Raw genomic sequence first — 13,790 nt, 5'->3', positions numbered from 1 at the left:
ACGAGGTTTTCAAGAAATGCATTAGAAAATATTTCCAATAGAAAATATCAAAACTATCCCCTTTCCAGATCCTCATGTCTGACCTGGCATGAGAACATAAAGGAGCAAGAATCTCCACCAATCTAGAAAGTTGCTCCACTTCACCATTTTACGATTTATAATAATTAAAAAAAAACAAAACAAAACAAAAAAAAAATCTCAAGAAAGAGAATCCTATATCTGAAGGAGAAAAGGAAGAAAACGAAACAGAAGCATTTGTTTTTCTTCTTTTGATAGCAGAAAAAAATTTCATTAAAAGGGGAAGAATTTACAGGAAGGAGAATAAGACATCTCCCTGTAAAAATCTGGGACAAACCAGGAAAAAAAAAATCTATCTAAGAACAACAAAGACAAGGGAGAAAAAAAGAAAACATTAAGCTGGCAAGTTCCTCCAATCTCTTTGTAAATCCAGAAACAGCAGCATTATGATTTATAAAAATATGAGGATCTATGAGGAAAAGGAATAGATACAGACAAAGAAGGATTCTCAACCAAAGTATCCTCCCATAAAAGAAGACAATGTAGGTTGCACCCACCTACAATATACTAAAAATTCATAATTGTTTTTGGAGGATATTCATGTAAATTTGGGAGCCAGAAGGTTTATGCTCGTTAGGGGGCGGTACAGATAGGTGTTGAAATGAGAAAGTGATTTGAAGATTAAGTGAGATTATTTTGGTGGGTAACGTAAAAAATTTTAAGGAGAAATACAAGAGGAAATTTAATTTATGTGTTATAGGAGTTGTTCAGAAGGGTGCTACAAGTGAAAGGGTTAGCAAAGGAAAGGGGAAGAAGAAATGGGGAGATGTCACGGGTAATGACAGTGAAGTCCTTAATGAGTTTGATTGTCATACGGAGTTGCTTTTGGATGACATTTGGGAACAATATGTGTATGTTTTAGACTCATGATTTACTTGGGGGTATATTGTATGTGCCGCCAGTTCTGATGGAAGGATTGGAGGCGATTCCAGTTGTAAGGATTATGGAGTAGACAAAAAGAAACTGTGTAAGGATGGAATTGTGCCCACCCCTGTAAAGATTATTACTAGGAAGGGTTTAGAAGCTTGGGAATTAATGAGTAAGATGGGCTTGCAGCTGTTGGATACTGGAGGAGATGAAGTTCATCTTGATGGTGGTAAAAGAAAGGTGAAGAAGGGCAAGAGATAACTAGCAAATTTGAAGTGCTTGGTGAACTATTATGGAAAGGGTTTAAAGAGGAGCTTTCTTGGTTAGCTCTTGTTAGATTTTTATTTTTCTTTGTTTTTTATTTTTCAAATGTTTGAAGGACTTCTTCTCCTCACGTTGGTCCTAATCTCTCTTCTTTCTTTCTTAATAAATTTTCTCTTATCAGAATTGTATGAAATCCAATGAACTGAAAAGGAGAAGCGTTATGCTATTATACACTGTTGGTGGTTGACACATTACTACAGCTTAAGTTTTTGAGCTACACAATAGTTAAACAATTAAGCTGGTACAGTTTCCTTGACATCCGAGGGTGAACCCCTTCTATACAATGGGCTGAACATGAGTGGTTGTGCTAGTCTAGTATAAATTGTTGTCCCATTCCCTAAGATAAGCTTTCTTGGCAAGGAGATAGTGTAGCAGCATTGATGCACAAACATGCTGCTATTTGGTTGCATTTGGGAATTCAATCTTTACTCATTTTACAAATAATGTTATATGCCAGGGGGAGGACTCCATCGAGGAAGATGTCATTGCTATGGTGACAAAGACAAAAGAGACCCGAAAAAACTCTTAGAGGATATGGGTTTAAAGCTAGTGAGTCCCTTAGGTCGTGAGGTGAAGGTGCAGGTAAGTCGTAGGACTTATGAGAGGGAAAAAAAAATAAAAAGATTCTGTTAAGGTTTGATATACATTGTTGGCCCATAACCTAATAGTTTAAGCTCTTGGGTAAGGGGTAATCTAACATGGTGTCAGAGCTGGTTACCACCAGGAGGTCTGGGTTATAGACTACTAGTCTTGTCACCCACATTTATTATTTGGTGTTTAAATTTTATTATATTCCCTATCATGGGTGTTACTTATCGTGGGTTTATCTCTCCACATGCTGTCAGACTACACGTGCAGGGGAGTGTTAAGGATTGAAATACATTGTTGGCCCAAAATCTAATAGCTTAAGCTTTTAAAACAAGTGGTAATATAAAAGTTTAAAAGAAACTCAGTACGTCAGCCTCTTCTATTAATTACAAGGGGGAAGAGAGTCAAATTATGAAGCTTATTGGTTGGAATGGTAGGGGTTTAAGGATGTTGGGAAGAGGGGGTTGATTCCGGAAGTGTTGGTTAGGCATTTTCCTGAATGAGTGATACTTCAGGAAACTAAATTAAAGAATGTAAAATGTGGTTGGGGGCGGTTAAGAGTATTTGAGAAGGTAGATTAAGGAATGGAAGTTTATTTCTTCTCAGGAGTCATCTGAGGGAATTTTCATAGTTTGAGATACTCAATCCATTACCAATTGATAGTTTTGTTGGTTTCTTCTCCCTTTCAGTTTTGGTAGATAAAAAGGAAGAGGAGGACAATGGTGGGTCGCATCTATTTATGGTCCTCTGCAGACCCACATTTCAGTCCTTTTTCTGGGATGAGTTGTATGAGATTTTTGGCTTTATTCCACTAGATGGATCATAGGTGGTGATTTTAATGTTGTTAGGTTTCCCGGAAAGAAAAAAGGGGGAGGGACGTTTTCTTCGAGTATACAGAATTTCACAGGTTTACTAGGGACTGAGGGTGGGAGAGAACTGCTGCTAGTCGGCTAGACAGGTTTTTATTTTGCGGTGAGAATAAGTTTTCTAATCTTTCCCAAATTGTTTTTTCTAGACCTACGTCTGATAATTTTCTATCTTGTTGGGATCTTCTAAGGTGAATTGGTATCCCTCTCCCTTTCGTTTTGAGAATGTGGTTTAATCATGATTCTTTTCCTTCTGTGGTTAGAGATTCTTGGAGTGGATGGGTTTAGGTTCCTGAAGAAGCGAAGCGTCTTAAGGAGAATTTGAAGTTTTGGAATAGGGAGGTTTTTGGGGATATTAGATTAAGAAGGCTGTCATTTTGGGTAAGTAGGATTTTTTAGATAGAAAAGAGGAAGGTGTTAGTCTTTTGAAGAGTGGAGAGGCTAAATGGGTCTAGTTGAAGAATAAGTTGGAGGATTTGATTTTTAAGGAAGTGAGGAGTTGGATGATCAGCTAGTCACTTCCATCCCTTTGCCTTGATAGTTCTAAAACAGCATCTTGTTTGTGCCTGCACTGATGGAATAAGCTTTTTGGTCTTGTGGGAGAAAATTGGGTTTGTCTGGAGTCTGTGGAGGATTAGCTAGTCACTTCATTTTCTTATTTTAGTAAAAGGAAGGATGCACATGCTTTGTGGATTTGTATGGTTTTCTCAATGCTTGTATGTCCATGGCAAAAAGCTTAACTTATCTTTGTTACGGGAGAAGATTCATTGCCTTGCTTTCATGCGCTTCTGCTGGTTGTTTTAAAGGAGTAAGGTTTTTTGATATCCAATAGGATTGCTTGGCTTTTTTAGTCTAATGATTGCATTTTGATTTATAGTTTTATTTTTATTTTTTATTTTTTATTTCTTTTGTCGAGGAGGATTTCTTGTTCTCCTTCTTGTAAATTCCTCCCATTCTAATGAATTCATCTTCTTCTGCTATCCAAAAATAATAATTAAAAAAAAAAAATACAAGAAATGTTTGTTTTGAAAAAATAAAAATAAAAGAATATTAATTTGCCTACAACTATGTTCCACGAAACATTTATAGGATACTAACCTATCACTTGACCCCAAAAACATAGCTATTGGGAATGGACCAACAATGCATATTAAGCTCAATACTCATCTTGTGCAGCTCCATTGCAAGTGGAGGGGAAACAGACCAATCATAACAAATAACATATGACAAACATGCAGATACTACCAGATAAAACCATATTTGAACAAGGTTTGAACTCAGGACCTCCAGAAAAACAGAGCTCAGATATCCTGTTAAAATATTGGTTGAGCACAAAAAAACTTAAGCTAGTAGAAATGGACCAAGGATGCATTTCAGGATAACAAAAGAAAATAGGCATTATCTTTTTTGCAATGTGTCATCCATTAAAGTTCTAGCAAGGGGCTTGCAGGAAAAAATAAAAAGCATGAAAAAAAAAACCTGAATAGTGTGTTCACACTTTCACACAACAATCAAAAACAATGTATATCAATATCATCCACTTTTTCTATCAATACAACAGAAACTTTGATAAAATAGAATGAGAAGCAAAAATCTATGATAGTATCTGATTTAAAGCTCCTCCAAAGTCACCTGTTTTGGCTTTCTGCATAAGGTCATCATCTTTAGGAAGAAAAACCATTCCAACACCGGTATGCAAAGGATCAAAAGAATGTATTCCTTGCATGCTAGCCCAATTATTAAAAAGATCCCATGGGATAGAAGTCATCAATCCCGAACCATCACCAGAGTCATTATCTGCTCCACAACCTCCACGATGTTCCATGCAGCCAAGAGCAGTAAGAGCATCCTTTACAATCTCATGTGAAGATTTATTCTCCAAATGAGCAATGAATCCAACTCCACAAGCTCCTCTCTCTGCTATTATGTCATCCAAGTTTACAACCTGATAGGCATAACAATAAATAAGGAAGATAATTTATAATGTTTCATTCCATAGCCATACCACATGAACCAAGAACTTAAAAAGTAAAATTCAATGATAACATTTTTAAATTTCATCGATTCAAAGAGTACAAAAGGAGAGAACCAGCAGTGCTCCAAAGAACAAGATAAAACAACCAGAAAAATTACAAAACACTGGATGCCAATCCCTAACTAAATCAAGTGGAGGCAAACCCCTAAAAACCCAAAGCACTGCGGCCTGAGAGAGGCCAAGATGCTCTATTCCACGACAGAAACAGAGAGGTTGTGTGATAATTGAAGGTCTTCACATTCCTTTCGATCCCTAAGTTCACAAAATAGCAAAACCATGTTATGCCATAACATTTTTCCCTTCCTATTCTTGCGAAAGCTCCAATATCTCGCAAGCAAAAACTCACCCACCAACAAAGGTGGCACCCAAGCTTTGTCAAAACAAGAAAAGAGAGCACTCCAAAGATGGATTGCAACCCTGCAATGTAAGAAGAGGTGAGCATTTGTTTCATTGAACTCACAGCACATCACACATATGTCAAGATTAGAGCCTTTTAGTACCTTTTAATCTAAATCTAATCGTGTACATTAATCCTGTTCAAATTCACAGCCCAGATCTCAAAAGGGAACCCTTGCCTTGGAGGCAAAAAGACCCTCTAATCTCCCCAATTGGACAGTACAAAATGATTAAGGATATTGAGTAAAATGGTAAGCTTGTCAACCTCCTGTTTATTGAGATTGGTAAGCTTGTCACCCAGAAACTTACAAGCACGGTAAATCTACTACCTAACATTGGCAATAAGTCGGAGTCCAGAAGTCAGTCTAAAGTGAATTCAACTCCTACTCGATTTGCACTTCTTCTGAACTTTCCTTACATTATACCACACACCGCATGCGTTCAACCACTCGCTACCCCATTATAATACATTCCAAAAAAAAAATAGCACAACGAAACTATTATCAAGCTTAGATCATTACGCAAGTGCCATAGCCCATAGGACTTTCAAATTTGAATTGTCATTCTCAAAAGATGCACAATTCGAACCAAACTAAGTTAAACTCTGCCATAATACTAAAAAAGTAGAAATGAATTTATCACACCAATATATATATATATATATATATATATATATATATATATATTCTAGAAATGAATTTGGATACATATTCTAGAAAGGCATTTCTCGTTCTTCGAATGAAGGAAACCAAAATTATGCAACAAAAAGAAGAGAAGAAAAAAAAAATACACACACACACACACACGCACGCACATGCACACAAAACTCGTCTCCATTCTTAATATCTTATTCATAAAATCAAAACAACGATAAATAAACGCAATCTCAAAAGCGGTCACTGTTTCATTCTCGAGATGTTCAAACAATAATACCTCTCAAAAAAGATTTTCAAACAAAAATCAACGCTGTGTTTAGTTCTTACAATCAAAGAAAAGCATACCTTCTGCTTCAAATCTATATTTACAACAGGTTCTTCGAAATCGCTGTCAGTGTCTTTAAACTCTACAACAGCTCTGACTGAACATTTGTTTTTCCCCGCAAGCCCGGGAAATAAGTTTCTGTTGCTCGAAACTCCAATTCTCCGTCTTGTTCGCTTCGATTTAGAGCGCGAATTGACGAAATCCATAAGGAGGAGTCCCCTGTTTGATGCGAACATTGACGCTTTCCCCGACCACCGCGTAGCTGCGATGCCATTGTAGTCGAATAGCCGAGGAATGGGAGCTACTGAGTGCGCAGCCATGATCAATCGACAAATAAAGCACGAGCTCTAGAGAGAGAGAGAGAGAGAAATATAGAGAGGGGGGGAGGATCGTGTGGCGAAGGAAGAAAATGGATATGGAGATAAAAAAGGAAGAGAGGTCCGGAGCCAGTGAGCCACCCGCCTCCTCTGGCCTCTCCTACTTCGTCTTCGCTCGCTGATGTACAGACCACAAACCATACAATGTGTTTCGAGGTGCACTGCTGTTCTATGCATCTAACGGCAGGAAATCCTTCATTTGATTACATCGCGATTTTAGACGGTCAATGAGCGTTTGAAGTTTTCTTTCTCGGGGGTTATGCAAAATCGACGGCTAGATCTCGTCTGAGAAAACCGATTGCACGTACAACGGATGCAGTAATTTGCCACGTCGGATGACATCCTTGCGTTCTGTTATTGGGGGATTGCGCCACGCCTTTGCTAGCCCGCGAAGTGTTGACTAGGCAGATTTCCCATCGCGTGCATCCCGGCGTACAGTTTTAAGTTGCACAGGAGCACCCATTACCGTTCGTTTTGACGACCCCACCGTGATTCCGGAATTTAATTTCGTCGCATTGATGCCCGAAGAAGAGAATTAGTATGGAATATCGCTGAGATTTATTAGGAATTTTTTTTAAATATTATATTATTATTTAAATATATTAAAGTGATGAGAAGTTCATGTATTATTGGAATCACATTATTCCTCTTACTTATATAATTATAAATAACATTATATAATTAATTATTACAAATTTTATGTGTAAAAATCGTTATACAATGACAATAAGATGATGATAATAGTAGGAAGAATAATAATAAAAATAATAACGACAATTAATAATAGTAAAATGGTGAGAAGTGGAGATGCTCCAAATTTTCATTATCAAGTTTCAATATTTTTCATATTTTTTAAAAATTTTAACCTAAACTCTTATGAGTTTAAACTTTTTGTATGTTTAACGCAGTTGCCTAATTTCTATTTATATGAGTTTTATTGAGTCTTTATTTTTCTCTTGTGTTACATATCAACCTTAAGAGCATGTCTTGAATAAATCGTAAGGTTGTTCATTTGTGATTGATTGATCACAAATTCAAATGGAAAAAAAAATAATTTTTCATATAAAAAAACAAGGATGTGATTGTTATAATACATTATAATGATTCTATCACGCCCTTTTAGTCATAATACTTGTGAGACTCTCTGCATATCTACCTCACATATGAAGAGCATTTGGTGCTAAATTTCATTTTGTCTTTCCATTATAATATAATAATTAATAAAAGTTGTTAGTCAACTATATTATTTTTGTTTATAATCAATCTTGTCATATGCACTTGATTTAAAAGATATTCCCTCTACTAGTTAGTTTATTTATTTCAACAAAAGTATGACAATTGAAGTTCCCCATTGGTTTCATGAGTGATGAGATAAGTTTTGACCATTTGCAAATTGCAATTTTTTTTCCTTAACAACTGTAGGAAAACTGCAAATTCTGAAGTGACGATATCAATCTCCCTAACCATTGGCTTGAATTCCCCTTGTTATTTATATTTGACAAATCTTTTAGCTTAACCTTAGTAGTTATGTTAGAATATGCTATCCAATACAATATAATTGGACAACATAAGTTCTATACTTTGAAGACAAATCAAATAAAATGATGGAATGAAATGAATCTAAATAATTTGATAAAATATGACATGACAAAGTAGTTTGAGCAAAACCCCTAATTGAATAAGTCTTATGACCAATAAGCGTTTTTAATGACAAAAGTCTAGATGCAAACGAAACTAGTTATTGTCAAGACTAAGGAAAAATTACTCCATATTTTGGACGAGACAATGCCTACTAATACCAGTGATGGTGACACCTCCTAGTCAAACCATCTACGAGACAATGAGGATGATTATAATGGAATCAATTCTATTATGAATAATTTCATCAGCATAAAAAAACAAATTTCCAATTATAAGGATGAAGATTATTTGCCCTGACAAGATTTAAAGTAAAGAAAAGATGGTCTGACAAGATTTAAAGTAAAAAAAAAGTAAAGATTCTTATCGGAATAATCAGAACGACTGGGATCAAAAGTTGAGACGGCCAACTCAACGATCAAGAGTATTTGAAAATAAAAGATCTCTTATATAAAGTATTGAGTTATGAAACATTTAAGGCAAGATTGTTAACCTTAATTATAAGAGTAATTATGAAAATTTGATTAACCTTACTTATAGGAATGATGGTGAAGATTTGATTAGATTGTAAAGTGTTTCTTTCTTTTTTTCTTTGTATAATCCCCTTATGTATAAATACCTCCTCAACATCAAGTATACACATCGAATATTCTCTCATTATTTTTAATCAAACATGGTATCTGAGCCTAGCGTTATTTTCTGCCTTATCTGGCCACTGCACCGAAGACCTGTGCACATCCTATTGTATATTCAGATCTTGCCATTGGTCTTTCATACTTCCAAAATCCACGTCCCGGCTGTGCCTCGGCAACCGGAATAGAAGTCCCGGCGACAACACAACGAATGGGAGCACTTCGATCAGCACCGGTGCCCAATTCCTCATCTTCCCTGGTTTCCTATCGTCTTTTTCGCTCTTTAGGAAGAGATCTCCAGTCGATCTGTTCTGGCCAGAGTACTGCAGACTTCGACCATTCGTTCGATTTTTTTATTTTTTTCTCGTGCTTGATTCTCTCGCGGCGAACGATCGATGAGAATATTTTGAATTTCGCTCTCCCTTATTTGTTCATCCTGTTCTCTGGTCTCTCGGATTTCACGACTTGCCGGACGTTGGAACCCTCGAGCAATCGGTAGAGTATATCTGGGAAGTCCTTGATGTAGCCAAACTCAACGACGGGACTGACATTGCCAGCGAGGTTTTTTTCTTTTTTTTTTTATTTGGTTGGTTCTGGTGCGCCAAAATGTCACCGTGTAGAACTCCTCCTCCTCGGACTTGCCGGTTCCTCTGACTCCTCTCATGTTGCAAACAAGTTTGAGAGCAGTCAAGGGGTCGTAGTTCTTCTGCACAACTTGCCAATGGAAAAAGCAGAGTTTTTTCAAAATTCACATCATTCTAATTGTAATCTCCGTAGTTAAATTTGGCGATACACCAATACAAAAGGAAGGGGAGTCTCCGGATAAATTTCTTGAACGAATTGATGATTGGGAAAGTAAGAATCATCAAATCATTACTTGGGTTTGGAACACTTCCGTTTGATACAGCCAATGAGATTTGGAATTTTCTTCCTCATCCATATACTACTATTGATCTTACTCATCAATATCAACTTTGGACTCTTCTGTACAATTTGAAGCAGGAAACCAGATAATCAATCAATGATTTCTGAGCACAGGTTTAACCTCATTGGAATCAGCTTGCTCAATCCCAAATCACTACTAATAAAATGCATCTCATTCAATTTCTTATGGCCTTGTGTTGGAGAATCTCAACACCTCTTACTCTACTGTTATAATCCCTTCTAGACCACTATTATAATTTTCTTTTATTAAGTATTCAAGTCAAGTGATATTATTATTTATTATTATTATTATTGTGTCATATTGTTATTTTGTGTTTCTTTTTATATACAGTTCTTGTTCTATTATTTTATTATTATATCCTGTTGCATTTATTGTCATCTCGTTGTTTCATAACTTATAACTTATGTACTGCGTGCTCTGTTTTGATTATCCTGGATTGTGATTGATATCAGAGCTAATAACGTTATTAGAAGATAAAGGCCTTTCTCTGGGAGTACTAGGACTTCATCAAGCACGCAGTGAGTGCCCATGTGTAAGCCTTTGTAAGACCATAAGAACTTTATTGATTTGAACATCTTAGGAAAATATCTTTTACATTCCAATGGCTCGTGTATCCGGTAGTAGTCTAGCTCTAGAGGACTAAGTAGGACAAACGATATTAAGTCATGAAACACACTGAAGTCAATGAGCTTGCAACTTGGGAGTTATCAACTTTTGACAAATATAGTCTATGTAAGAAAGGAAAGATCTTATACTTTCCATACTAGGACAAAAAATGAAACAAATAAATGCTATTTTTATAGACAAAACATACACCGGACAAACTACTCTCCCAAAAGGTGTTTGGGTTATTTTTTTCCATGTGGAGGAAAGTTCAAGTGGGCTTTATTAAAAGTCCAAAACTCAATCCTTTTAGTGTGAAAACTTAAAGGAAGTCATAAAAAGAGAAGGAAGAAGGGAGGAGCTGTCATTTCTCAAAAAGAAAGAGAGAAAAACGTGATTTTTCTCATACTGCTCAAATTTCATTAAAACTCCGATCTCGCATCGTCTGTCGTCCGATTGAACTGAAATTTGGAGGTTCACGACTCAAGGAGCTACAATCTGAACGGTGGAAATCGGATTTAGAGCTCGGGAGTTGGGATTTTTGCCCGTGAACAATAATTGCGAATTTGGTATATTCTCTCAAATTTTTTTTGTATTTATCAAGATTGTTGATATCTTGATGAGATATATTTGTAACCTCTAATTGAGATTAGAGAAGACTTTGTGTACCCATTATTTGATTGATAGTGGAGATTTCAACTGGATTAGGTCCCGTGATTTTTCTTCCTCACACTGGGGAAGTTTTCCATGTAAAAAATTGATTATGTTCTTGTGGTTTTGTGTGATTGATTATCTTTCTTATTATTTTCAGTACGTATAAAAGTAGAGATACACTATATTTGCTTGCATATAGGGAGAAGAATTATTCCGCTATGGTTGTTTGTTGATATATCGCCCAATAAAGCGGTATCAGAGCCAAGTTAACAGATTGTCATGTTGACAGTTTGAGTTATGGAAGCAAATACGAGTAGAATGATTAATCTCAATGGTTCAAATTATCACATATGGAAAGGAAAAATAGAGGATTTTTTTATGTGAAAGATTATTACCGTGTTTAGTGTTGAAAAACTAGAAAAAAAGTCTGATGTGGAATAGACTTTGTTACATCGACAGATGTGTGGGTATATCAGGCAATGGGTAGATAATAATTCTTTGAACCATATTAGTGGAGATACAAATGCACATTCTCTATGGAGTAAGTTTGAACAGCTATATGCTAGAAAGACTGAAAATAATAAGTTGTTTCTGATTAAACAAATGATGACTTTGAGGTATTATGACAGAACTCCTTTATCTGATCACTTGAATACATTCTAAAGAATTATTAATTAGTTGGTTGGAATGGGTATTAAGTTTGATGATGAGATACAAGGGTTATAGTTGTTTGTTCATTACTGGACTCGTGGGAGACGCTCAGAACTTCATTGTCTAACTCCGCTCCAGAAGGTGTAATCACAATGGATATGACCAAGAGTTGTTTGCTAAATGAAGATGAGAAAAAAAACACAGGGATCCTCTTTACAGTCAGAGATCTTGGTTACAGAGAAGAGGGGGATAAATAAGAGCAAAGGTCCGAAAAGTAAAGATAACAGCAGAAGCAAGTCCAACAAGTTTGCAAATGTTGAGTGTCATCATTGCGGGAAAAAGGGACACATCAAGAAATATTGCAGGCAAATGAAGAAAGAAAATAAGAATGAGAAAGAGAAGGGAACAAGAATGGAGATGACAAAGATGGTGACGATAGAGTTGCTACTACCACTCCTATAAAATTCCTCATTGTTTATGATGATGAGATGATAAATGTTGCATATCATGAGACCAGTTGGGTGATTGACAGTGGTGCCTCCATTCATGCTACATCTCGGAAGGATCTTTTTACATTCTATAGATTTGGTGACTTTGGAACAGTAAAGATGAGAAATTATGGCTTGGTTAAAGTCATTGAAATTGAGAATGTATATCTGAAGACAAATAATGCACGAGTTTAGTTCTTAGAGATGTGAAGCATATTCCTGACATTCGTTTGAATTTGATTTCTACAGGTAAACTTGATAACGAAGGGTATTGCAACACTTTCAGTGATGGCCAGTGGAAGCTCACCAGGGGTACTATGGTTATGGCTCGAGGCATGAAGCACTCTGCATTGTACATTCTGCAAGCAAAGATCTCCAACGACATAGTTAATGCGATGGAGGATAATGGTACAACAGAATTGTGGCACAAGAGACTGACTCACATGAATGAAAAAGGATTAGCTCTACAAGGGAAGAAAAGTCTACTATGTGGACTAAAAAGTACACTTTTGAAAAGGTGTGCTCATTGTTTGTCAGGAAAGCGGAACAAAGTTTCCTTTAAGAATTCCCCTCATTTGAGGAAGTCAAAGATACTAGATTTGGTACATTCATATGTGTGTGGCTCTATGAATATGAGAACACTTGGTTACTCCAGATACTTTGTGACCTTCATAGATGATCATTCAAGAAAGTTGTGGGTATATATCTTAAAGTCAAAAGACCAAGTGTTGGTTAAGTTCAAGAAATTTCAAGCCCTAGTTGAGAGACAGAGTGGGAAGAAACTGAGGTGCATCTGAACTGATAATGGTGGAGAGTATTCTGGTTCATTTGATAAGTATTGCAGACAAGGTATTCGGCATCAAAAGACTCCTCCGAAAACTCCTCTATTGAATGGCGTAGTAGAAAGGACGAACAGAACATTGGTTAAGAGAGTGAGATGTTTGCTTTCACAAACCCAGTTACCAAAATCCTTTTGGGGGGAGGCATTGAGCACTGTTGTTCATGTGTTGAATCTTACACCCTGTGTTCCTCTACATTTGATGTGCCAGACTGAGTTTTGACAAGTAAGGATGTTTCCTATAATCATTTGCGTGTTTTTGGGTGCAAAGCATTTGTGCATATTCCAAAAGATGAAAGGTCTAAACTTGATGAGAAAACGTGACAGTGTATATTCCTTGGCTACAGTCAAGATGAGTTTGGATACAAGTTTTATGATCTAGTTGAGAAGAAAATTGTGAGAAAAAGAGATGTCGTGTTTGTCAAAGATCAGACGATTCAGGATATTGAAAAGGTAGAGAAATCTATGTCTCAGCAGGGTGACAATTTGACTGATGTGGATCTAGTTCCTTTGAAGAATTTTTCATCTCAGGTTGAGAATGATGTTCATGATGACCACCAGGGTAGAGTTGATGTGGATGTTCCCCTACAGGTTCAGGGAGGTGTTGAAACTGATGAGCAGTTAACAGTGCCAGAGATTCCATCCAGGAGGTCAGCCAAAGACCGACATCCTTTATAATAACCCAAGAACTTTCTATAGGACTCATCGACGAACACAGGGGTTTCATCAACGAGGGCTCTTCAAGATCTCGTTGACGATGACCCATCTCGTTGACGAGAAGATACCAAGAGAGGGTTTAAAGCAAACTGAAATTCATCAACGAGGGTG

At 36.5% G+C, this 13,790-nt stretch overlaps 1 protein-coding gene across 1 annotated transcript in view; it reads right to left on the bottom strand.

Moving 5' to 3' along the window:
• Nucleotides 1-6,653, bottom strand: part of LOC131168155 (ferredoxin-dependent glutamate synthase, chloroplastic-like) — a 115,942-nt gene extending 109,289 nt beyond the window's left edge. Inside the window, exons 1-2 of the mRNA XM_058127406.1 lie at nt 6,156-6,653; nt 4,356-4,668 (exon numbers count right to left, since the gene is read on the bottom strand). Of these exons, the coding sequence (XP_057983389.1) occupies nt 4,356-4,668; nt 6,156-6,455 (613 nt within the window). The 5' untranslated portion in view covers nt 6,456-6,653. The remainder of the gene's footprint in view (nt 1-4,355; nt 4,669-6,155) is intronic.
• Between the last annotated feature and the right edge of the window lie 7,137 nt (nt 6,654-13,790).

The sequence above is a fragment of the Malania oleifera genome, chromosome 11, assembly GCF_029873635.1.
Source record: "Malania oleifera isolate guangnan ecotype guangnan chromosome 11, ASM2987363v1, whole genome shotgun sequence".
In the NCBI taxonomy this organism is placed as follows: Eukaryota; Viridiplantae; Streptophyta; class Magnoliopsida; order Santalales; family Ximeniaceae; genus Malania; species Malania oleifera.
This window is presented reverse-complemented; position numbering and strand designations above follow the sequence as displayed.